The sequence below is a fragment of the Panthera onca genome, chromosome C1 (genome assembly GCF_046562875.1).
Source record: "Panthera onca isolate mPanOnc1 chromosome C1, mPanOnc1 haplotype 2, whole genome shotgun sequence".
Lineage (NCBI taxonomy): Eukaryota > Metazoa > Chordata > Mammalia > Carnivora > Felidae > Panthera > Panthera onca.
The window spans coordinates 133,726,888-133,753,148 of record NC_138346.1 but is presented as its reverse complement, the minus strand read 5'-3'; the positions used below and the strand labels follow the sequence as shown (position 1 = coordinate 133,753,148).

The 26,261-nt window shown below is 33.3% G+C and overlaps 1 protein-coding gene across 4 annotated transcripts in view; it reads right to left on the bottom strand.

Annotated features, from left to right (window-relative positions):
- Window positions 1–26,261, bottom strand: part of COL11A1 (collagen type XI alpha 1 chain) — a 216,188-nt gene that overhangs the window by 84,816 nt on the left and 105,111 nt on the right. For all 4 annotated transcript variants that reach the window (XM_081796410.1, XM_060626468.3, XM_060626465.3 and 1 more), the window contains 13 exons: window positions 26,108–26,161; window positions 25,604–25,648; window positions 19,933–19,986; window positions 18,748–18,792; window positions 17,647–17,700; window positions 17,522–17,566; window positions 12,489–12,542; window positions 10,357–10,464; window positions 7,337–7,390; window positions 2,473–2,526; window positions 2,295–2,339; window positions 2,101–2,154; window positions 1,544–1,588 (listed from right to left, as the gene is read on the bottom strand). In XM_081796410.1, coding sequence (XP_081652536.1) covers window positions 1,544–1,588; window positions 2,101–2,154; window positions 2,295–2,339; window positions 2,473–2,526; window positions 7,337–7,390; window positions 10,357–10,464; window positions 12,489–12,542; window positions 17,522–17,566; window positions 17,647–17,700; window positions 18,748–18,792; window positions 19,933–19,986; window positions 25,604–25,648; window positions 26,108–26,161 — 711 coding nt within the window. The remainder of the gene's footprint in view (window positions 1–1,543; window positions 1,589–2,100; window positions 2,155–2,294; window positions 2,340–2,472; window positions 2,527–7,336; window positions 7,391–10,356; window positions 10,465–12,488; window positions 12,543–17,521; window positions 17,567–17,646; window positions 17,701–18,747; window positions 18,793–19,932; window positions 19,987–25,603; window positions 25,649–26,107; window positions 26,162–26,261) is intronic.

Here is a 26,261-nt window from a genome sequence, read left to right as displayed (position 1 = left end):
CAATAGTACTATAAAACTCTCCCCCTAAACTTCCCAAGTCATTTATTTTAAAGAAAATATTTGGTAATATCATTTCTATCATTCTTCAACTATGCCTAAGACATAACCAAATAGTTTATGATACATAAAATTCTTTGGAGAAAATGAGGATATGTTAGGGAGAAAAGGTTTCATCAACTATGCAGAATATAGGAAGTATGTCCTGTATATTTAAAATGTATGAATGCTATTTAAAAATGGTTTCCAGCTTACTTAATTTTTTTTATAATAACCTCTACTTTAAGCTTCAAAATACACTTTCCTTACTCTCAAAGTATTTTTACAATTACGAGTAATCATGCTGTTGGGTCACACTGTTATGTTCCAAAATTGTGAATATATATGGTTGATCATGACATTTTGGAATGCAGAAACAAAATATGAAAGAAAAATAGTTTATGCTTTAAAAACAAAACTCCTAGTTTTGCTATAATTTGTCAAGTGGTTCTATTCCATTTAATGATTTAGCTATTTTAATTAAATTGCATCTTCTTATTAAAATTATTTTGACCATCAAATTTTTAAAATGTGTATGTTATTTATGATTTTAAAATGTACAGGATAGACTTAATTTGGGAATAGTTCATCAATAGTGAGAGATATTTAGCAAGAAAGTTTGCTTTAATTAAATATGAACCAAAGCTTTGAAACAACTATAATTAAATGTTTATTCTTAAGTCTTATCTACTGACATTTCTGTCACAAACAGAAACTTCATTCCAAAAAATTACTTATTCTCAGTTTTAAGTGACATATCATGGGGTATTTCAGTTTTCTCTTTGTGAAACATCTATTATAAATTTCAAATAATAATATACAAAAATATATTACTATAACTGCATAATACTAAACATTGTTATAGAATATTCAGAAAGGAGTCTAATTTCTTTAACAGTAATACAGATTGAATATTTAAAATTCAAGAAGATCACTTTCAAAAACTCTGGCTACAAAAATGCTTTATTTTGCCAAAAGGAAACAAATAAAGGGCATGCTTACTCATGTATATTTAGCTTTATTTTATATCAATTGAAAATCAATTTACTAAATAGTTTTTCTATTTACTGGAATAGATGTTTTATCTTGATTTGAATGTATATCGATTCTGACTTAATGGCTACTGGGAGCTTGCCTTTTACCAGCATAATGTTGCTTCCAGCTCTATGGACAAAATGAATATCAACAGGGAACACAGGAAGACTGAAGGAGAAGGCATAGGTGTCATATGGATATTCAAAAAAATTTTATTTGGCTTGAGTTTGAGAGACATCATAGGGCAATTATGCACATTATTTCTCTCATTTCTATAACAAAATTGGTAGCACATAAGTGATTAAGATTTTTTAAGAAGTAAATTAAAAAATAAGAACTTTTAAATTCTGAATAGATTTTGCAAATTTCTGTGTACATGTATTTGCAGACACATGTACTTTTTCCCAGAAATTTAAATACTTGCAAAATATTAATATTTATTTTATGTTACTGTATCCTGTATCATACGTACTCTTTCACCAGGAGGGCCAGGAGGGCCATCACCACCTGAAGTACCCTATCAAAAATAAAAAAAGAAAAGAGAAAAAAAGAAAAATCAGTTTTGATTCCTTCTGATAGCATTTGTCCTCTGGAAGAGGAACTTACAGCAAACGCAAATAGAATACTTCTTTTTTTTTTAATATAATTTATTGTCAAGTTAGCTAACACACTGTAGAGTATACAGTGTGCTTTTGGCTTCGGGAGTAGATTCCCATGTTTCATCGCTTACAACACCCAGTGCTCATCCCAACAAGTGCCTCCTCAATGCCCATCACCCATTTTCCCCTCTTCCCTGCCCCTCACATCATTCCTCAGTTTGTTCTCTGTATTTAAGAGTCTCTTATGGTTTGCCTGCCTCTCTCTTTGTAACTATTTTTTTCTCTTCCCTTCCCCCATGGTCTTCTGCTAAGTTTCTCAAATTCCACACATGAGTGAGAACATATGATAACTGTCTTTCTCTGACTGACTTACTTCACTTAGCATAATACCCTCCAGTTCTATCCATGATAGAACAAGTACTTCTAATACCTTTGGACCAGGTTTCCCCGTGGGACCTCTCGCACCTCTTGAACCTCGAGGACCCTGCATACGAGAGCAAAAGATGAAACCGATCGAGTGTCAGGCACACCCCAAAGCACAGAATCTGTTTTTATTTTTGAAGACACTTATCTTGAAACATTAAATCCAAAATGAAAATTATTATTTTAAATAAAGCCACCCACCGTTGGGCCACGTTGACCCCGAGGTCCTGGTTTGCCAGCTACACCCTGCCAAAGACAGTTCAAACAGTTTCAGTAGGCAGCATATCACAGCGAATCATGAGTCTGGTGCTGAAAGACAGGTACTCATGCAAGAACATTTGTATGAGATAGTCCAGGACAATAGACTTCTATACCATACCCGTGCACCTTTCTCTCCATTGGCACCTGGAAACCCAGGAAATCCAGTGGAACCCTACAAAAATAAAAATAATAAACAATGAGTATGGTAACTAACGTTTTTATTTATTTATTTTTATTTTTTTTAATGTTTTATTTATTTTTGAGACAGGGAGAGACAGAGCATGAACGGGGGAAGGTCAGAGAGAGGGAGACACAGAATCCGAAGCAGGCTCCAGGCTCTGAGCCATCAGCCCAGAGCCCGACGCGGGGCTCGAACTCACGGACCGCGAGATCGTGACCTGAGCTGAAGTCGGCCGCTTAACCGACTGAGCCACCCAGGTGCCCCATGGTAACTAACGTTTTTAGACACAAGCTGCAGGCCTTTAGGAAAATGAACTTACAGTAACATCTGAAATCCTGGAAGCAGTGAAAGCATGAATTGATAAAATACATTTTAGTTTTTCACTTTAAAATAATGAACCAAATATCATTTCTCATATTAGAAAATAGCAATTAGAGAACACTATATAAAATAATTTTGACTTACAATTCTACACACTTGCTTCAACTTGGAAGAAAAATCTTATTTTTCATGAGCATGAATAAATATTAAAATAAGAATTTTATAAAAATTTTCCTAAATTAACATTGTTGTATTTATATATTTGAAACTTTTAATTTAATATTTTTACACCTTTAGAATTGAATCAAATCATAAAGTCTAAAGATCTTCTTCCACCTTTCTGCTTGATGTTTGAATGTGGTTAAACCTAGCTGAGAGTTTAAGTCAGGCAGTCCAGCATTAAAGTCCTGTTTTTGGAATTCCAAAGGCATAAATTCATAACTTATGTTTATCATATATTCACCTAAGTTGGGTACATTACTTATCCTCTCCAAGCATAGTTTTTCTGCAAAATGAGGACACTCACCCACATCTTATAGGTACTTTGACTTTGTGGGCGATTAGAATAAAGGAAGGCAAGGTATACAAATGATAATGATAGATAACAATAAGTATTGGTTGTTTAAAGGTGTAATAGGCACAGTGAAAGCATCATACTTCATCCACAGAGAGTCACATTTTACAGATGGAATATAATATAGTCCCCCATTTCATCTTGTGCGTATTCCACATTTTTATCTGTTTACAGATTCCTTTGAACATGACTGTGACTGGTTTGCTTTATCATATCATGAAACAGAACAGATTAAAGTTCAGATCTTTTCTCCTCAATGTGCTAACTATGAGACTTTGGAAAGTGTGTGCTTCCAAATACTCACTTTTCCTATTCAGACCACTTTATGAATTAAATGCAATAATGTATAAAATATCCAGCAGAGTAGTAGACATTCAGATTTTACATACTTTCCCATGTGTTAAGGGAGATATAACAAAACCTTCCTTTGACTTGAATATATTTCTTGCTTTTCTTTCTATTCATTTGGATTAAATTATCCCTAAAATAATATTTAAGTGATGTGTCCCCTCCATTTCATGATAATTCAGAGTAATTCCTAATAATGTGGATTGTCAAATCCCACTGCAGATTTCTCTCTCTAGCAGAAGGACCCAGGAATCTGCATCTTTAACAATTCCTCCAGGTGATGTATATAATAGATACCAATGTATATTTCCTCCAGGAGAAAGTTGTATGTGAAGCCTTATGGGAGCTGATGGCCAAAACAATCATCCATTGTATGCACTGCGGAGCTTCTTTTTATGACTCATTTCCCAATATATTCTAATTCATGTCTATAGAGGTTACTATGTGATTCACCTGAGGACAATTGTTAGGACATGTAATATTCACATAATGGGGAAATAATGTCTGCAAATTATGTTTTTTGAAGGGCTTTCAAAGCCTTTTTCTCTATGGAGAATGAGAAGTTAGATCTGGTACAGGATTACTATGGGACTACTCTAGGAATTTGACAAGTGAGTAAAATCCAATATGGAAATAACCTACTCTACCAGATTTTATCTGTGAACAAATATTCATTTCTGTCTTGGATAGAATAGATAACTAATCACATTTGTAGAGACTCCATTCAAACAAATTGCTCTATGCATCAATTTTATTGTTATAAAATTTATTTTCTTATGTAAGTTTCTGCTCTAGGCAATTTATGAGAAAAAACCAAAAATGCCCAATCCATCAACTAAATAGTTTGTAATATAAAGGCATATTCTTCTTCTTTTCTCACATAAGGAGTTATCACCAAAATATAAAATTTCCATGATAGGTTTTGACTTTATTTTATTTTTAATGTTTATTCATTTTTGAGAGAGAGAGAGAGAGAGAGAGAGTGAGAGCGAGCAGGGGAGGGGCAGAGAGAGAGAGAGAGAGAGAGAGAGAGAGACACAGAATCTGAAGCAGGCTCCAGGCTCTGAGCTGTCAGCACAGAGCCCAGTGAGGGGCTTGAACTCATGAACTGTGAGATCATGACCTGAGCTGAAGTAGGACGCTTAACCAACTGGGCCATGCAGGCACCTCAGGCATTATAGGTTTTTAAATGGAAAAAACAAACAGCAAATGAAAGGCTGAAAAGTCAAAGATTAATGGTAAAATTGGCTCACCAATTGTGAAACTTTCAAAATTATTTGAATGCTGTTTTAAATATAAAGAATCCTACATTAAAACAGATTTACTTTTTGAAGTAGTGATCTATCTTTTTATAGTACCAATGATGGTGCAACTTTCAAATACCCATTGTGATTTACATTGCTAGTAAGATATTAAATAAATTATATGTCTAACTATAGTCCTTAAACTGCTTAAGAGATTAGCAGTTGAATTTCACTTTTAGTACAATATAGATTTAAATCTATTCAAAATTCATTAGCTTCCACATAGGAAAAAAATGTGAAGATATCTTTGATCTTTGATGAGACCATTATTTTTTGTTTTAGAACTAAGAAACATTAATCATTTTTGATCATAAAAACAGTTATTGTGAAGAACAGTAATATTAAAAAATAAAAACCAAGGTTTCAGACATTTTGGTTAAGGAGTAAAGAAAAATGTTTGATTTCTCTAGGAAGAAACATTTCTCTCCAGTCACTCTGGTGCATTTTGTTAATAAAAATAACTCAAAGAATATTGAACAGAGTATTGTCATAGGAAAAACAGAAGGAAATAAGAATGTCAAATAAAAGAATATTGTGCTAAGCCTTCAAGTAATATGATAGTTTTCTGTTTTTAAATCAAAACACCACAATTGCAATTCAACTTCCTAATTATATCAAGAACTCATCAAGCAATCTAATGATAGCGTAAGGTTGTGGGTTTTGCAGTGAATGTTGTTTTTGTTTTTTTTTTTTTTCCACTCATAATACTTGTGAAAATGCTTGACATTTGAAAGGAAGGTAGCTAAGAGACAGGGCAGTGTATTAGAGACAATATCTAAAAGGTGAAACTTACTAATAAGCATTCTAAATGTAGCTAGAAACCTTTAAATGATGCATGTGTTATTTTTAAGTCACAGATGAAAAGCTCAAAGCATTATGTTTACCTCTTACTATACAAGGGATTCCACATTTTCTAGAAACTCAATGACAATTTATAAGACAAAACCACATAGCAAGCCTAATACAGTGTCATCACAGGACAATGAGTGAACACAAGTACATGCAGTTCACATTTGTCAAGAGGAAGGACATTCTGGTTTCCCAATGATTATCTGGAGAACTTATTAATAAATATGTTTGGAGATTATTATATAAACAGGATTTATCTTTATATACAATTCCTGTCAAGCCTGAATGGGTCAAACAGAGACAAATTGAAAGTAGATGGATAGATAGATAGTCTGTCTCATGGGCATGTAAGTATTTTAATAGTAGAAACCAAAATGTATGTATTAATTTATTTAACCACTTTAATTAACTAGTCAATGCAAGAAGTGCCCCCTTGACAAAGTTTTAAGATTAGCTTGAGGAAAATTAGCACACCAGGGTAAACATCTATTTTTAAAACCATCTATTTTTATGCTTAAAATATGTATATTTCAAATAGTTAAAAATAAAATTTTAGTTCTGTAGTGGATCAGATGGTGGCCCCAAATCCATATATCTGATATTCAAATCTCTGGAACATGTGAATGTTGCCTTATTTGGAAAAAGAGGTCTTTGTAAGTGTAGGTTAAGTTAAGGATCTTGAAATGAGATCATGTGGTCCCTAAATGCAAAGACAAGTGTCTTTATAAGAGACAGAAGAGAAGACAGAGAGAAAAAAAAGGCCACGTGGAGATGGCAGAGACAAACCACGGACTGCCCTGGTTTACTAGAAGCTGGAAGAGACAAGGAGAGACTCTCGCCTAGAGCTTTTGGAGGGACTGGGGCCCTGCTGACACCTTGATTTTATTAGGCTTCTGGTCTCCAGAACCATAAGAGAGTAAATCTTTGTTGTTTTAAGTCACCAAGTTTGTAGAAATTTGTTACAGTAGCCCTAGGAAACAAATACTGGGGAAAGGGGGGAAGAGAAAGATGATGAAAGATGTATTGTAATTTTTTTTTAAAGGCAGCAAGTGGAAATTCAAACCCTTAGGGTACTAGAAATGAAATCAAACACTGTTATCCATCAGTTATCATCCCCTTTATAACTTCTAGATATAGTAGTATGTCACTCTGGAATAGTCCTGATTCCAATTACAAGGAAGTAGCTGACAATGTCTTCCTTTTATGACACTGTCTGCTAAAATACTCCAGTCCATAATCACCTAGGCTCCCGGAGCTCCTTGTGTACCAGGCACCCACAAACCTGATGTCTTTCCCTTGTGAAATTATATTTTAAGGATTTATCATCTCTGTGTTACAAACCATTATGTATGATTAATTTCTACAAAATGTTGATAAACTATAAACATCAAGCTAATTGTTTTACCTTTGGACCTTGTCTTCCTGGATATCCTGGTAATCCTGGAACACCAAGTTTCCCCTAAAGTTAAAAAAAAATAATAATAAAGATTCTAAGTTGAATTAAGTTTAAATGATGATTTTAGCCATTTTTCTAGAAGTTAGAACCACATATTTGTACAGTCAAAGGGAAGATTTACAAGTTTTCACCATACTTTACTTACATTATATTTCTTCATTTGCATAGGGAAAAATTGTTTTGACATATTTCTAATGCTATAACGTTCTCTAACTTAACACCTGTCTAAGTGACAGTGCCTTCTTTGGGGGCAGGACCCTGAGTGAAAAAGAATTCTAGGACTCTCTCTGAACTCTTAAGCATGACTAAAGAAAATGCCTAAGCTTTTCAACATTAAAATTATTTAAAGTTAGTTGATGTAGTTAGAACTGCATTTAGATTTTATCATTTCAGCTGGAGTTAATCCTTTTTATAAAATGATTTCATTTCTCATGTAAATACAAAGTAAGCAATCCTGAGTTATTTAAGTATTTCTCACTGAGCAGTTTAAAGAACTACACAAGAAATTCTGACCTAATTTTGGGGCCAAGTTGCTTCTTCTTTTCAAACATCTGGAAAATCTGGGTTAATCGACACATCAAATGTTGAGAACTATATAGCTAAGTAATGATGATTTTTGTGGAGTGTTAATTCCTGCAGGTGGGACCTTAAATGTGCAACAATTTTGTTCCAGTGCAATGAGATTACTTCTCAAAAACTTCTAAAACAGTAAATTGCAGCAAAGTCCAAAGATGTGTAACAAATACCAAGAGGTTTAAAATGCTATACTAGCAAAATTTCACCCTGAACAAAGCATTAACTTAAAAATACAGGTAATGAGAAAATTAAACTAAATTTCTGAGTAAAGTGTTTATGGAATTTTACTGTGACTATTTTCCTTAAGATTTTATAAAAGCACACTCCATATATATATATAATATTATTTATCAAAGTCTTAAAACATTGGGAAGCACATAGCATCATTGTTTCCCATGTACATTTAAACAAAATAAGAATAGAAACAAAAACAAATCCATATTACTACATGTAACAGTAAGAGAGGAACAGCAACTTTATGAACCACAATAAATATTTTACTGGATGAATCAAGGTAAGAAAATAGGAATATAGTTTATGACCTTGTTATTACAGATTGAACTAAAGAGTTGTCTGATTCAAGATCAACACTGCATAAGTAAGCAGTCTTCAGATGGAAAATATGCAAACAAGCCCTAAGAAGTATGCTTATAATGATGTCCCTTTGGATGCATTAAGTTATCATGTCTGTTTTATGCCACTGATTTCAAGGTTAATGAAATTCTCTAATTATGATCATGAAGTCTTTGTGTTCCATGTTAATTACTGTATTATAATATAGACTCTTACTCACTTTAGAGTCATTTCAAAATAAATCCAGGCAGAAGTTTTGTTTGCCTTTTCAATATGGTGATGGGCAACTTCCATAAAGGGGAAATGCTAATGAAATGTTAAAGAAGAATTGTGGGGTAAAGTCCTGATGCCTCTGAAGAGACTCTGGCGTCATTTACAAGAATAAAGTGGAGGAAGGATGGGAGGAAGTTCCCATAATAGTCTGAAACTATTGGCTAGTGAGTACTCTAAGTGGAAGGGTGATAGGGCCTTGGAAGCCTTTGTTTCCTCTCATCCTTTCCTTCCCTGCCTAAACACGATGACATTATTAATCAGTTCACAAATGACAACTGGGAGGGTGAAACTTTAGAAGAACTACTACATCAGATGATTCATAGTGACATGAGGAAACATCTTCTTACCTATGCAGTCACAGTGCCTGTGTAATCCTTATATATTGTTCTTCTGAGCCAGGATGGCAAGGAGGGAAATTAAGAGTTTTCTTAAACAGCATGGAATTCTCATATTTTATAGAATAGTGGCATGCTCAATATAGAAAATTTGGAAAGCAGGTATACATATTAAAAGGAAGGAAATCATCTGAGTTATACCACCAAGAAATAATTCGTATTTATATTTTTCTTTAGTGTACAAATAGGATAACACTTGTCATGGGAATTTCTAGTTCTTTCTTAATTTAACTTCATAGTTACATTATGAGGTGTTCACCATATCACTAAATACTTTATGATGCCATAGTTTTAATGTTGTCTAATATTACATGAAAATGTAAATGTAATGGTTGAAAATATTTTCTGACATAGTATATATAGCACAGTGGCTCTTAAATCAATGAATATTACAATTATGGGGACGTTTTAAAACATAGTGATGCCTGGGTTAACACTAGACTAAAATCAATCTCTTCAAGTTGGGCTTTGACATCATCATTTTGTAAAACACTTGCCTATGAAAATGCATGTTCATGTGAAAAAATATAAAGTGTACATTTTGGCATGAGGAGCAAAGATAATTCTACCTCTTCTAAAACAATAAGTATACCATCTTTCATTGATTCTTTGATCCATTGTTAATCACATGCAAATTCTTTTTTAAACTTTTTTTAAGTTTTATTTTATTTGAGAGAGAGAACGATAGCAACAGAGAGAGAGAGAGAGAGAGCATAAGTGGGGGAAGGGGGGAAAGAGAGAGAGAGAGAGGCAGAGAGAGGGAGAGAGAGAGAGAGACAGAGAGAGAGAATCCCAAGCAATGTGGGGCTCAGACTCAGGAACTGCGAGATTATGACCTGAGCCAAAATCAAGAGTCAGACTCTTACCCGATTGAGCCACCCAGGCGCCCCAATCACAATCAAATTCTTAATCTCTAATGAACGTGCAAGAGCTTGAAGGACTACTAATTCTGCAAGGCCAAGGAGAGCAGAGGGGATAGGTGACAAGGGAGAGTGAAAAAGGATCAATGTAGCCCTCTCATGGTTGTACTCCTAATAGTATACGGATATGCTTGAAACGCAATAGAATCCTCTAGTTTTCTGACATTGATGATTAAAAATATTTTTAAATGACAATGAAACATCATCTGTGAATTTAAAGTTGTTCACTGACCTTCTCTCCTGCTTGCCCAGAAGGACCGGGGTCTCCAGTTGGACCTGCTCGACCCTTGGGTCCTTCAGGGCCATCTTCTCCTCTTGGACCTACTTGACCAACTTCTCCCTGAAACACAGCGTAGCAAAATTCTTATAATTTAAAATACATTGGAGATTGAATAAGAGACATTATAGTCTATCAGAAAGTCATATTCTTCAACTCTTCATTTATTTCCTTATGTTTTATTTATGACAAAGAGGCCTGAAAACGTTTGACTTCATCAACCTTTCCATTGGTAAATAGACAACTGAATATAGTCTGACATTTGAGAGCTTGTTTGGAGGTTCTAGCAGGGGAGCGCAGCTACTCGTATACCCTTGATCGAAGAAGGGTCCTCCTGTATTGGGGAAAGTTGTCCTCTTCGACTGAGCGTGCTTCCGGAGGGACACACGTGGAGCGGTGAGGAAGGAAGGGGACCCCCCCCTAGCCAGCCAGATCAGCTGAATCAACCCTGGCGATCAATGGGGTAACAGATGTCGCAGCCAGATCGCCCTCCCATCCTAGTCTGACATTTGAAAACCTACAACAGCCTGATGCTACCATGTTTAATATTAAAGTAATTTTAACACATCTGTGTTGCACAGAGGAAGAAAAAAAAATAAGATTCAAAGTTAGATGGTATAGGGTGGCAGAATAATCAACCCCAAAATATGCCACTCTGGTGTGAAGATTAGTTTGAACTGAAAGCAACTGAGAAGAAGCAGATGTAAGAGAAGCTGCTAACAGCAGGATATAAATTTTCAAAAGTGCCCTCCCTCCCCTTTCTACAAGAAAAGACAAATGTTAATCACTGGAGACAACTAGACCCTTATCAGTCTGGAGCCAAAAGCAGACACCAGAGGAATCTATTCAACAAACTTCATTAACTAGCCTTTGTCTACCTTTAGTTTCCAATATATCTACCTTCCCACAATTTGCAGCCCTAGAAACTAAAAGTCCTTTTCCTTGTCATCTCTCTAAAAATTTATTCTTCCTTTGCTGAAATGCCATATAAGCCCAAATTCTAACCACCCCTTTGAGTTAATTATCATGGAGTGCTCCCATGTGTAAACTTGAGGCACAGGCTAGAAAACTTCTGTTTGTTTTTCTTTTGTTAATTTGTCTTTTGTCAATCTAATTTTACAGGGCCCCAGCCTGAGAAACTAGCAGGTTAGTAGGAAAAAGTAATTTTCCTCTCTGACAATAGCAATTTTGGAAAACACTTTTGGAACACAAGAAAAATGCCTCCATTTTAGACTTGTTTTTCACATTTATAGTTTTAGGGACTGAAATGTGTAAATCATTGCCCCCATTCTGGAAACAAGCATTACATACATTTTAGGGAAACAAAAAAATTCTGCAGTATGCTTCTTTGCTTAGATATATTAGGTATTATGGTGTTAGATAAAATAAATCTTCCCAATAAAGCATGTAGTTTAATTTACTTTGGGAAACTCGTATTTTTGTTTGTTTTCTAGACATTCATTACCAGAAAAAAAGTGTACTACTTTTATGCTCAAAAATTCAAGATCACTAATAATGAAAGTTCAAGAAAGTTGCAAATACATGGTTTCCAAGCAATAGCTCACCACAAAATTTAGAAGAAACCTATAAAACCTTTTAAGACAGAGAGGCAGAGAGAGAAGCCCAAGCAGGCCCTGCACTGTCAACACAGACCCCAATTCAGGGCTCAAACCCACAAAATGAGAGATCGTGGCCTGAGCCAAAATCAAGAGTCAGACAATTTAAACTGCTGAGCCACCCAGACGCCCTTCAAACCAGTTCTTTTAAACAATTTGATCATCAACTTAGAAAATACCTATAAATAATACTACTCAACTTTATGCACACACACACACACACACACACACACACACACACACACGATGTAGAACATGGGAATTTAGTGTAATATCTGAAAGACTATATTGTCTCCACAAAAATTAACATGTCTAATCTTCATATAAAAATCAAAGTGAGCAAAGTCTCAGTACGAACATTTTTATTTATTCTGTGCTTTCTATATTTAAATATAAGGATATACACACGCATGCCTACATATACACATACATGTAAGTGTTTATTTTAGTATGAATTTTCCTCTTACTTACTCTGTCACCTTTAAGACCCATGTCACCTTTGAATCCTGGAAAACCATCTTCACCCTAAAAAATAAAAGTAATAAAACTGGTGTTTAATGATTTGCTTGAATGAATCTAAACATGGCTATATAAAATATGAACACTGATAATTTAGGGAAAATTGTTCTGGGAAATGTGAATCCTAGCTGTGAAATCTCCTTCTCCCTATTCTAATCTTTATTGCCTGTATCCTGTCGTCTTTTTATTATTATTGGCTCCAAGTTACTCCAGGAAATTTTCCTCCAATATGTCAATTAGATCTCTGTCTTATGGGGGATATAACCATTCCCTTATAATAACATATATCTTATGCCATCTGAACACATAAAAAGTAAATATTTAATAATTATCATTTTAACTTTGGAATACAAGGACTTTTGATTACCAATTAAAATGTTTTTACCCTTAATTCTATACTAATTCACACCAAAGAATATTATAGTCTGCATTTTGTATCATGTGCTTTAGATAAATGCCTTGTAGCTCAACTTGTATTCTATATTACAATCTCTTTTCAGATGTAAAATAAGCAAGCCAACATTATTCTTTACATGTCAATAGAGAATGTTCATTATCACATCAGTTCAGTAATACTGAAAACTGGGCTTCCTTTAGTAAAGAAAGCAGAAATATTTCATACTATTCTGAGTGAAATTTAGATTTTTAACAGTCAGCTTCATAGGGCTGCCTGGGTGGCTCAGTCAGTTAAGCATCCCACTCTTGTTTTTGGCTCAGGTCTTGATCTCATGGTGAGATCCAGCCCCACATCAGGCTCTACACTGGGTGTGGAGCCTGCTTAAGATTTTCTCTCTCTCTTTCTGCCCATCCCTCCCTCAAAAAAAAATTAAAAATAAAGAATACATAAAAGTAAGCTTCATGAACAAACTTAATGTCTCTTAATTTCAAGAAAAAAATTAAATTCCTAAAGAATAACCATTCAATTTTCAATAGCATTAATTGAGCATTACTCTGTTCTGAGTCCATGTATGGAGTATTTTGAGATTTTTAACAATAAAAACTAAGATAGAACATTTGCATTAACTTTGATACACATGGAGATGGATGTTCAGATGATAAAAACATGAAGATGATGATGGTTCTGGTGTTGGTGGTAGTGAGGCAAGAAGCTATTTGAAGAAGGTTTGACAGGGCAGTTGGTATCTTAATTAGGAGTTAGAGAATGGATATTACTTAAAAAGTTTGAGGAAAGGATATTTCAGGCCGAGTATGAGAACAGAGCTAGGAAGATTGGCACATATACTTCCACATTCTGCTGCCAAGTGACCTCTATAAAAAACAAAACTGATCACACAATTTTTTACTTTAAAACAACTCAATGGTTCCAAATTGTTAATAATGAATATAAGCTGCCATCTCTCCCCTCCCCTTCTGACAAGCATGATCTAGCCCTTGCTTGTTCATTTTGGCAGTCATATCTTTGATCTTGAATCTCTCCTCTACCTCCTACCCAAATGCACTGAGATTGAGTTCTAGAAAAAATTAATTACCTATATTTCCATTTGTAATTTTTGCATTGGTTGCCATTGTCATACACACACCTGCAAACCCTTTACCTTCTCTGTCTACCTCTGTCTACCTTTACTCTTCTTCCAAGACTCAGTTCATAATTCTGCTGTGAAGTTTCCTATGACCTCAGTCTTTCTCCCACCTTGAAATTAACCTCTCTGTCTTGTGTGCTCCCACTGAACATTTATTATCAGAACATGCCACCCTGCACTTAGTAAATCATAGTTTTTTTTCTTTTATTAATTGGTAGAAAATAAGACTTATACCTAATTAGCCTCTGTGCTTCCAGTGCCTCATACATTTTTGCTCCTCAATAACCATGCCATTTAATAAACATTTACTAAATGGACCCTTACTAAGTGAACATGCCTCAGTGTCTGTTTAGCAAGGTATGTTAAGATCCAGAACATATTAGGTAATTATGGATATGAGACCTAAACCTGGAAACGGGGTCCAATCTGGTATCTTGCTTAAACCTAAAAATTATGACAGGTCTAGAAGTTACCTTTAAGACAAAAGCATGACGTTTTCAGTATTCTGGCTAAAGTAGCCGTGTAAGTAGGATTCTTTCTGTACTGGATGCAACTGGGCAATAATAGAGGCTTAAAAGCTGAAAATGACCATTTAACTTCCTATTGACTATTGTCTTCATTACCTTCTCTCTAGAGAGAAAGGTAATTACACAGTTGCCAAATTTAGTTTAAAGAACACTGAAATCTAAGTCAAAAAATCAATAACAGATTTTACAATTTTTCCAGGCACAAATTTTTGTTTTAGGAGAGAAGATCATTGACTATAAGCTATTTCTGGCACATCTTTGTTTTCAATGTGTTCACAATTAGAAAATAAATTAGAAAAGCAAATAAGAAATAAATTAGAAGATTTAAATTATTAGGTGTATCCTTACAATAAGTGGCATTTTTTAAAACAAGTGACTCTATCAAGTTACTAAGCTTTTCAGTCCTAAAACTATCAGGTCTGAATTAATCTTCAGAAAGAAAAAAGGAAACAGTTTTAGGAGAGGGGTAAACAAGGAATTCACCTATGCCATTTGTCATTGGGTTATGTTGCATAAGGTCTAAGGAACACATCTGTCTGTACAATGAAGAATTCTAATTCTAGTTAGGGTACTAACTTGCTTTTTCACCTTTAGTTAACAATTAACATTGTTATGTGTAAAAAGAAAAAAAGTTTCAACATCCTTCCTTATCTCTTTCAAGAAAAATGGCCAATTATAAACATTCTCAGAAAAACAAAATAAATAATAGATATTAAAATTCACTAATATTTAATGACTCTTCACAGTTTGAAAATAGGGAGAATTTGTATTAGAACAAAGTTTCCATTAACTTTTATATGAATTTCTCTAATCTAGATAATACGTTATTAGATTTGATAAAATAACAGGTATAAATATAATAAAAGATACAAAAAAAAGTATTGCTGAAAATTACCTTAGCGATTTTTTAGGACAATGTTTTTATTTTACACACTTAAAATAAGACTCAGTAAATTAAACAATCTGCCTCAGTTTACCAGTCTACTTAGTATGAGAACTAGAATTGGAACTCAAAATTTTTATAGCCCGCGGCGGGCTCTGTGCTGACAGCTCAGAGCCTGGAGCCTGCTTCAGATTCTGTGTCTCCCCCTCTCTCTGCCTCTCCCCAACTGGCTTTCTTTCTCTCAAAAATAAACATTAAAAAACATTAAACAACAAACATTTAATTTTTTTTTATTTTTAATTCTTTTTCTCTACATCTACTTGTTGCTTCTGAGATCACACACCATTCAAAACAACCAATAATCTCCAATTGTTTTTCTACATATAAGCAGTATACATTATTTTCCTGTGTGAATTTCTCTTCACAGGTATCTCATCATCTATATTCTTACTTACTTCTGTCATTTTGCCACTATCTCTTTTCCAGCAAGTTTACAACTTTCCCACCCCAATTAACCTTTCCTTTAAACACTGTCTTTCCTAAACTCTTTGGAAGGCACTTATTGCAGACAAAAATTTGAATTAACTCTTAAATGTCTTAAGAAATATTGCAAACAGAGAAAATGCTTATATGTGTGTATATATGTATTTTTTTTTTTGCATAGGCCATCTGCAAATAATTACAAGTTCAACCCTATCTGACCAATCATTGGGCTCAACTACCAACTCAATAGGACATTATCCCTGAAGTTCATCTGTGATGATCAGAATGAATTGGGATTCTTATCAAAGTAACTGAGTTCATTTCAAATTCATAATAATTTTTATACAGTAGAACTGAATATAGTTGCATTACTTAACAATGCCTCAGTATGTTACTTTTTATTTTTTAGAAAAAATTATAATGGATATAATAGTCCCATCCCTTCAGTCCTTGTTTTCCATTCCTCATTGGTATCAAATCCACACAAGGTGCTTCTTTTTTTTTTGGTGCTTTTAATAACATTATGACTATGGGAACTAAATTATCATTAAAATCAAAATTTATATTCCATAGTTTCTCAACAAAGCTATAAACATTTTATTCTAAACACTATTTTTAAAATATAATATTGTATTAAGAATAATACTGCCTGTGAGTAATGCCATTTTACTTTTTTTTTTAATGTTTGTTTATTTTGAGAGAGAGAGAGAGACAGGGGAGGAGCAGAGAGAGAGGGAGACACAGAATACATCCAAAGCAGGCACCAGGCTCCGGAGCTATCAGCACAGAGCCTGTTATGGGGCTCGAACCCACAAACCGCAGACCATGACCCGAGCTGAAATCAAGAGTTGGGCACCTGAGCCACCAAGGTGCCCCTGCCATTTTATTTTAACATAATCAGTGAAGGATCTGGGGGTTCTACACTTACATTAAACATTTATGTAAACAAACAAACAAAAAAAAACACCTCACTTTCAGTTTCTTTTCCCAAGGACAATTAAACTACAAATGCTCTATGAAAAATTCCACATTCTTTCATTCACTTCTGCCTAGTTTTAATCTTTATTTCTTCTCATTAATATTTTTGTTTTGCATACAGTATAATATCTAAGATTTCTTCTTCCCCCAATTGATTTAGAGTACTTCTAACTTTCATAATTTCCAATGCATTTCAGCTTAACTTTGGGGATTTCAGTAAAGAAAGAAGGGAATAAACATTCCTCTGTTAGGCATATAACTGGATATGTACAAGCCCTGTGGCTAATTTATTCATAGGCAACTCTATGATTTATAAAAGGTAAACACATGTAAGAAAAAAAGGGATATAGGATTAATTCTGTTTATGACATATCTTTGCTTCTGTTCTATAATGTAGTCCTCACCCCAGGGTATAATCTTTTTTCAAAAAAGTTTCCATGATACACAGTACAAATGTCTGCTATCAAGTAATCACTTAATATATGGGGAAATTAAATAGCTGTTGAATGAATTTAAATTTTTGATCTAATAGATATGTAGTAATTAAAATCACCTAAATAAATTATATCTTACCTTTTCACCTTTAGAGCCCTTGAGGCCTCTGACACCATCTGCTCCCTATAGAATAAATTAGAAGGATTAAGTGATTGTAATATTTTTCACTGAAAATAAATGGTGTGAAAAAAAATAACATTTACCTTTACTCCTCGGGGGCCAGGGTAACCAATAGGACCCTGTGGACCAGGAGGACCCTGAAAAAGACCCATTGCTATTTAAACATGCATTATGTTGAAAGTGCTACTCATCCACACACGGTAATTTTACCAAATAATCTACAAGAATATGATATTTTTCTACTACTGGTAAAGATTATTTGAGGTTTATCATTTGTTTCTGAAGTCAGATAGGATGAACAAACCATGTGATTAGCCCTACCTACTCCAAATTTATTGTATTATATGTTTATGAAAAAATAAGATAAACATTATCAAGAATATGATCAAAATTTACATATTTTCCACAGCTGGCTTCATTTAATTAGTTTACCTAAAGGAAACAATTTTTTAAATAGAATATATAATTTCTATAGTAATGCTGTGTTTTAATGCTATTTTAATAAAAACCTAAAACTACCAACTCTAAACAAACTGATCCTACCCCCTTCCCTTGTAATTCAAAGTAGTACTAACAATAAATAAGCTCTTATTTTAACATTTTATTTAGATATTTTGATAATTATTGCTCTTACAATTAAATATTCTCTTGTTTAAAAGTTACCAGAGAGTAATAAAGTAAAATTAGAGTGACATAAATAGTTTAATGATATTTAGTAATTCTTACCCAGTTTCATATTGTCATTTATGGCCATTCATTCCACATATACTACCTTTGCAAAATCTAGATTTATCTCTGATCATGAGAGTATTTATTTAAAAAAGAATATACTCTAATTTATAAAATTACTATTACAAAATTAAAAGTTATCTAAGGCACATCTGTTTTTTTAAACCTTGAATAAAAATAACTACCAGAACATTACTGTATTTAAATGATAGCAAAAGAAATCTTTAGAGAGTAAAGACATATTTAAAGGTAGAAACAAACTATTTTCATGTACTTACTTTCTAATATTCCTATCCCTAAATGATAAGAATATATATATGTAATGTAAACATATATATTATATGTTTATATATTTATACATATATACATATATATATCATAAAGATGACTGAAGTAAAGCATTTTCTCTTAGACATAAGGTGACAGGACATCTACATAGATACTCTGTAACATACCAGAGCACCTTTTTCTCCAGACTGGCCTTCTTTTCCAGGATGACCCTATATTTAGCAAAAACATATACTGGTAAGATGCAATTTTAATGGTAGTTTATAATACTATGAAATTGTTGCTTTTTTTTCAAACCTATGGTTTCAAAAGATATTGAACATTTTGCATCTGTGCATATGGCCCTAAACAACATTATAAACTGTAGCATTTGGAAGGAAACATAAGCTTAAATTTTATGGATGTAAGTTTCACCAACTACATAATGTATTTGAGAGTTTGGAAAAAGTACAGAAAACAAAACAGATCATCATTAACAATTCAACTCTGGTATCAACAGTTCTTATATAGAGGCATTTTAATCTGACTTCTATTTCTCAGATTGATCAAATAATGAAATACGCACCTTCAAAAGGCAGCTAAGGCATATGAACGGGACATTTGATAATATAGCAAGATCATAAATACTAATAGTGTTAATAATAAAATTCTCGAGATTCAATAAGCAAAAATGTATTACTCCATCACAATTATACCCAATACAAATTTCGCATCTTAGCTCAAAAATCTAAGTAGTTTGAAGAGAAAAAAAAAGCATAAATAACCAATTTTTATATATAACAACTGTAGAGATAATATATTTACATTATTTATTATTACATTTGGGGTACAATAAACACTGCTATATTTCTAGAAGGAAGGAATCCCTGGAGGCTGAGGATTTTCATGGAAAGTGTTTAAGGAAATTCACAAATGGTGAGAAATTACCCCTTGGACCCTCAAGAAAGAGGTACTTTGAAAAAGAAGAGAGAATGGAAAAGTGCAATGAAAAAAAAAAGTGCTACGAAAGGTATAGAGATAAAGATGATTTGAGAAACGCTGAGAGAATAGTGAGTGGATCTGTTTGCCTGGAACTAATGGCTCATGAGGAAGTAGGAAAATCTGAGCATCTGAGATTCTGGCACCAGAGCACCAGAATGAGTTTATCCAAGAATCACTGCATGATCATTAAAGATTTTGCAATATGGAAGTAACATGATGCAATGGTATTTGAGAGGGATCAATGTTTAATTACTGGCTCAATTTGTTTTTATTACTAACTTCAGAAAAAAAAATCACTTCTAAAACACATGTGAAACCTATTTTTGAAGATAAATATGTAGAAATTTTAATGACAAGTAACTATTACTTACAGGAGGCCCATCAGCACCAGGAAGTCCTGCAAGTCCTGGTTTTCCTTGTGGTCCCTAATTAAACAGAGAAAAAGCATCTTATTTCTCTTTTAAATGAGAATAATGAAAAATATAACTTTTATGCAGGAATATACTATTAATAAAATTCTTAACTCAAGTCACTGGTTTTTATCTATAAGCAACAAACATTTAAATAACTATTAAACATATGTGGAAAATGATATATAGAGATAAATGAAAACCAAATTTGACCTACATCTAAAACATGCTAGTTTTGGCCTGCTTAGTAGTCCCAAATGTATCTTTTTTTATTAACAAATTAGGTTTTGCATACCACAATAAACTAGAGCTTAGAGAATAAAAAGAAAAGTAATATAGATCAGAAATATATTGATTTATATCATTGAAAAATAAACAATGCACATGTCTATCAAAGATACTGATATGTATTGATTGAAATAATTACATAGTAATACTTATAAAATATAACTAATTATTAAAATATGTGAGAAATATATTATATTGTGACAGTTATTCATAGGACATAAAAACAAATCTAATATTTTGACGTCAAAGTTCATAAGCTAATATGCAACTAACAAATAACAACAAAGTAACTATCTATTCAACACATCACTCTTAATTTCCATTTGACCACAGAAGGTTTCAAATCTCTTTTAACATGCCACTACTACAGTTGGAACATAGTAAGAATCACTATTGCAAAAAGTAAACTCTTTCTTGATAGGAACATGGGCATTCTGCTGAGAATAATTAACATATCAAGTCTCCAGAGTTCAAACAAGTATTGCTTACTGGTCAAGTTATTAGCCAGAATTTAGAAACAATTGAAAGGGAAAACATATATAAGCAAGCCTAGATAGTGGACACAATTTAGCATTTTTTTCATTCTCAAAGGGTATTTAGGAAAAGCATTACATTTATGTAGATTTACAGTATAATGTTATAAGAGATATAACTTAAATTACAATAGAATAACAAAAAAATGAAGATATCCTTTAAATTGAACAATTTTTATTTTATAACTGAGGTTAACTGCCTCTCATTTAAAAGATTTAAATGTTTCAATCCCGTTTACCACTCTGAAAAGTCATTTTAAGTCAAGTAATCTAACATTATGTAATAATCATTGTAAAACAACATATTTTTAATGGCAGTATTTTGTCTGTGACATACATTATCTTTTTCTCTCAAGACAATTGTCTTATTTCTTGAAAACAAGATGTTGACTACAAATGCAGAACTATTCCATTAGTTATTCTTATCAACAGACACGATATCTCCACAACCATCACCTACACATAAGACTACATGGATTTTTTGTTGCTGCTATATTTAATGGACTAGAAATATTAAAACTCTTGAACTATAAAATGATTTTTTAAACTGAGTTAACCATTCTGACTGATGTGAGGTCATATCTTATTGTAGTTTTAATTTGTATTCCCCTGACAATGAGTGATGTTGAGCATCTTTTCATGTGTCTGTCAGCCATCTGGAAATCTGAAAAATGTCTATTCATGTCTTCTGCCCATTTCTTAACTAGATTACTTGTTTTTTACGTGTTGAGTTTGATAAGTTATTTATATATTTTGGACACTAACCCTTTAGAAGATATATCATTTGCAAATATCTTCTCTCATTCTGTAGGCTGCCTTTTAGTTTTGTTGATTGTTTCCTTCATTGTGCAGAAGCTTTACATTTTGATGAAGTCCCAATAGTTTATTTTTGTTTTTGCTTTCCTTGACTCAGGAAACATATCTTGTAAGAACCTAATGTTTATAGCAGCATTATCAAGAATAGCCAAGTTAGGAAACAGCCAAAGTGTCTATCAACTGATGAATGGATAAAGAAGATGCAACACACACACACACACACACACACACACACACACACACACACACTGGAATGGTACACAGCCATAAAAAAGAATGAAATCATGCCATTTGCAACAATGTGGATGGAACCAGATAGTATTATGCTAAGTGAAATAAGTCAGTCAGAAAAAGACAAATACTATATGATTTCACTCACACATGGAATTTAAAAAACAAAACAGACGAACATAGGGGAGAGAAAGAGAAGCAAACCAATAAACAGACTCTTAACTATAGAGAACAAACTGATAATTATTGGAGGGGAGGTGGGCAGGGGGATGGGTTAAACAGGTTATGGGTATTAAGGAGGACACTTGCTATGATGAGCATCGGATGTTGTATGTAAGTGATGAATCACTAAAGTCTACACCTGAGACTAATATTGTACTATATGTTAACTAGCTGGAATTTAAATAAAAACTTAGATAAAAATATTTTTAAATTTTTTTTATTAGTTTTCTTTATTTTTGAGAGGTAGAGACAGAGCATGTGTTGGGGAGGAGCAGAGAGAGAGGGAGACACAGAATCCAAAGCAGGCTCCAGGCTCTGAGCTGTCAGCACAGAGCCTGACTCGGGGCTCAAACCCATGAACTGTGAGATCATGACCTAAGCTGAAGTCAGATGCTTAACCGACTGAGCCACCCAGGTGCCCCAACTTGGAGAAAAATATTAAGTTAAAATAAATCCATCTCTTTTATTTTTATTTACTTTTTAAATGTTTATTTATTTTGAGAGAGAGAGAGAGAGAGAGAAGGAGAGAGAGAGAGAGAGAGAGAGAGAGAGAGAGAGAGAGAGAGAGAGAGAGATGGAATGAGAAGTTATGTTAAGCAAAAGATTAGTGTTTTTTTAATATACCGTCCATTTTAAGTCTCAATTCCATGAAATATCATCATGGGTATGGGTAAATTAACTAATGTTAATATATGAGAGAGTTTCAATATAAATGAACCCAGATCCATATCCATGTCTTCAAAGTCCTTGACTTTAATCTTTATTTTGTGTCTTGTTATTTCATTCTTAACTCATAACATTATATAATACTATTAGTTTTCTGTAAAGAAATTAACATGTGAGTGATGTAAATTCTGACGTCATAAATTAAATCACAAGAAATATTCAGCATATATAAGTTATCAAAATGTCAGGATAAAGGATACTGTTGTTTTATCCAATTTAGTTAACTAAAAAATTTTATCAAATATTTTATCACAAATATAATAAAAGTACAGGCTATAATAACTTAGGGAAAAATATAAAAGTTACTGGGAATTTAAAATATATGACAATAGTTAAGTTATATCTGTTAGATTCTACCATGATCCAACTGAAAATATTATTAACCAAGTTTTGGGAGAAAGGGCTCTTGACCCAGAATGAACACAATACAGTGTATCATTAAAAAAAAAAAAAAAAGTAATATAGATGCAAAATAAAATGTAACATAGATGCAATATAAACAGAACATGCTTCTCTTGTGTTCTTGAGTTCCTTTCTTGTTTTGATAAAAAGAGACTATCTTTGAACCCTCAAATTAGATACATTCAGACCACAGAAGGAAGCAGCTAATGCTTAAGACAGCCTTCTTCTTACCACAAGTACAATGAACCAAATCTTGTATTTTCCCTTTGGCTTGACAAAGGGAATTCAGATATTCTAGTCTACCTTAACAGCAAATTCCTCTTAGTAATCCAATGCATGGTAGAAAACTTGATAGGCATATGCCTCAAGTACAATTTATTATGAATATATTCTGGTCATGATGAGCTAATCTAAAGTATGGTAAAATAGGCCCAAATTAAAATTTCTGATCTAAAGTAAAGATTTGAGCACACCTGGGAGGCTCAGTCGGTTAGGCATCTGACTCAATTTCAACTCAGGTCATGATCTCACAGTTTGTGGGATCAAGCTCCATGTAGGGCTCTGAGCTAACAGCATGGAGCCTGCTTGGGATAATCACTCTTCCTCTCTCTCTCTGCTCCTCCCCCACTTGCATGCACACACACACTCTCTCTCTCTCTGTCTCAAAAAAAAACAAAAACAAAAACAAAATACAAGACAAAACAAAAAAAAAACTTTAAAAAGAAATGTCTTAAAGTACATATGTGAAATCACCTTTGGTACTTTACATTTTAAATACATAGGGCAGTCTCCAAAAGAGCTCTAATACTGTACCATATAGAAAATATGCACAGAAAAAAAGCACTTGAAAGACAACTTAAATTTGATGTTAATTCTCACAACATAATAATAGGATAAATAACTCAATTAGAATATTACCAAAGTATGTGAAAAGATATTTTACCAAAGAAAATAGAGAAATGGCCAGTAAGCACATGAATAGATGCTCAATATCACTAGTGGTTAGGGGAATGGAAATTAATAGCACAATGAGATACCATTTCGCTCCAAGAAGAATGACCATAATCAAAAAGAAAAACAAACATTCATGAAGATCTAAGGAAACTAGAATCTTCATACAATGCTGATGGGAAGGAAATAATGGTGCAACAGTTTGGAAGCTTCTTCAAATGTTAAGCATTACGTGCAGCATATAACCCATGGTAACCTATGTATCTACCCAAAAGAGATCAAAATTTGTCCACACAAAGACCTATATGCAAATATTCATAGCAGCACTATTGATAGCAGCTAAGAAGCTTAAACAACTTGTAAGTCCATTACTGCTGAACAAGTAAACAAAATGGAGTATATTCCATTAATGGAAAACATTTGGCAATAAAAAGGAGCAAAAAAAAAAAATGATGTATGCTGCAACATAATAAGCCTCAAAAACTTTAAGTCAAATGAAAGAAATCAGACTCAAAGGTCACATATTATATTCATTTATATGATTAAATTCATATTTTATATTCACTCATATATTTCATTCACATTAAATGCCCAGTAAAGACAAATCTATAAAGACAGAAAACAGATTAGTGGTTGTCTAAGTCTAGTGGTTGTCTAAGTGGGTAGAACACAAGTGCATATTGACATAAAGTTTCTTTCTGGGGTGGTATAAATGGTCTAAAATTGTGATTGTGGCACAACTCTATATATTTACTGAAAATCATTGGCCAGTACACTCACAATGAGTGAAATTTTATGGTATGAAATTACACCCCAGTAAAACTGTTTATTTTTTTTAAATTATATGTTCACATAAATCAACACAAGTAAGGGGAAAAAGACATTAAAAAGAACCTGTTAACATTGTACTGTAACTATAGGAGACAGGAATATTACTTAAGGAATCTGGCAGAAGAAATCAGAGAAAAACATCTTTTTAATCAAAGATTTATTATTTTTTTGATCCAGACATTGAGTTATTAACAAGAACATTCTTTGCCATTTATACATAAAAAATGGTGAGAATCATAACTTCACAATTTTCCCTTAATCAGATCTTCCTAAAAAACCCTTTGTCACAGCAAATCTAATGACATTTTTTAAATAATGAGAAAGAAAAGGAGAACTGAAAGGAAGAGAAAGCATTCATTCATTCCAGTACATTTCTAAAATTAATATAGCTGAGAATGTCACATTTGGAAGCTATCCAAATGGAAATATGTGATATTTTATCATTTATAGTTCAGAGATGCAGGAATGGCTTCCCCTCACACTGTACCCTCAAGGTTTTACTCCAGATTATTTCCTTATGTGCTGAGCCATCTCAACATCTTATCAAAACCAGATGGCAAGGCATTGCATCTGGCTAAGGTTGACAACCCGAAATTGGTCGCCAGATTACTAGAACAAACAGAGTAACTTACTTTTTCACCAGGAGGACCAATTGGACCTTGTGGACCAGGAAGACCCTATTTTAAAAGAATTTATTTCACATGTCAGGAATCACATCATAAGAACGAATTTTTTAAAAAAGTAAAATAACTTTCTATTTCACATGCAATGAGTTATGAGAATCTGTATACATTCCCCACATTTCCCAGAAAGTTTTGGAACACTATGAGGCATTTTACACAAGCTACTCTTTTGGCAGCGTGATTGTAATGTGATCCGATTCAGACCCTTCTGCAGGTGTGGCTTTCGCCCTGGCATTCCATGAACACTGAATGACTCATTTTATTCTTGGAAAAAAGGGGCCTCTGCACATTTGCTTAATTTAAAAAAAGGTGGGGGGGGGAAGAATTGCCTTCCTACTTTCACACTGTAAACATTTTCAGCCCTACACAGAATTTTTGAGGCTGTCAGTTTTCTCACGAAAAGATACGATCTTACCCCATTATATCAAAGGAGCTGCAGTGGCTTAGACTTACCTGAGGTCCTGGATTCCCTTGCTGACCTGGAGGTCCAGGCTCCCCTTGGGGACCCTGCCACAGGAAAATATAAAGAGTCTTTAATAGGGCTATTTCACGTAGTTTTTTTTTTTTTTCTTCTCAATTGAAAATCAGTCCCTAAATCAGTTTTCCC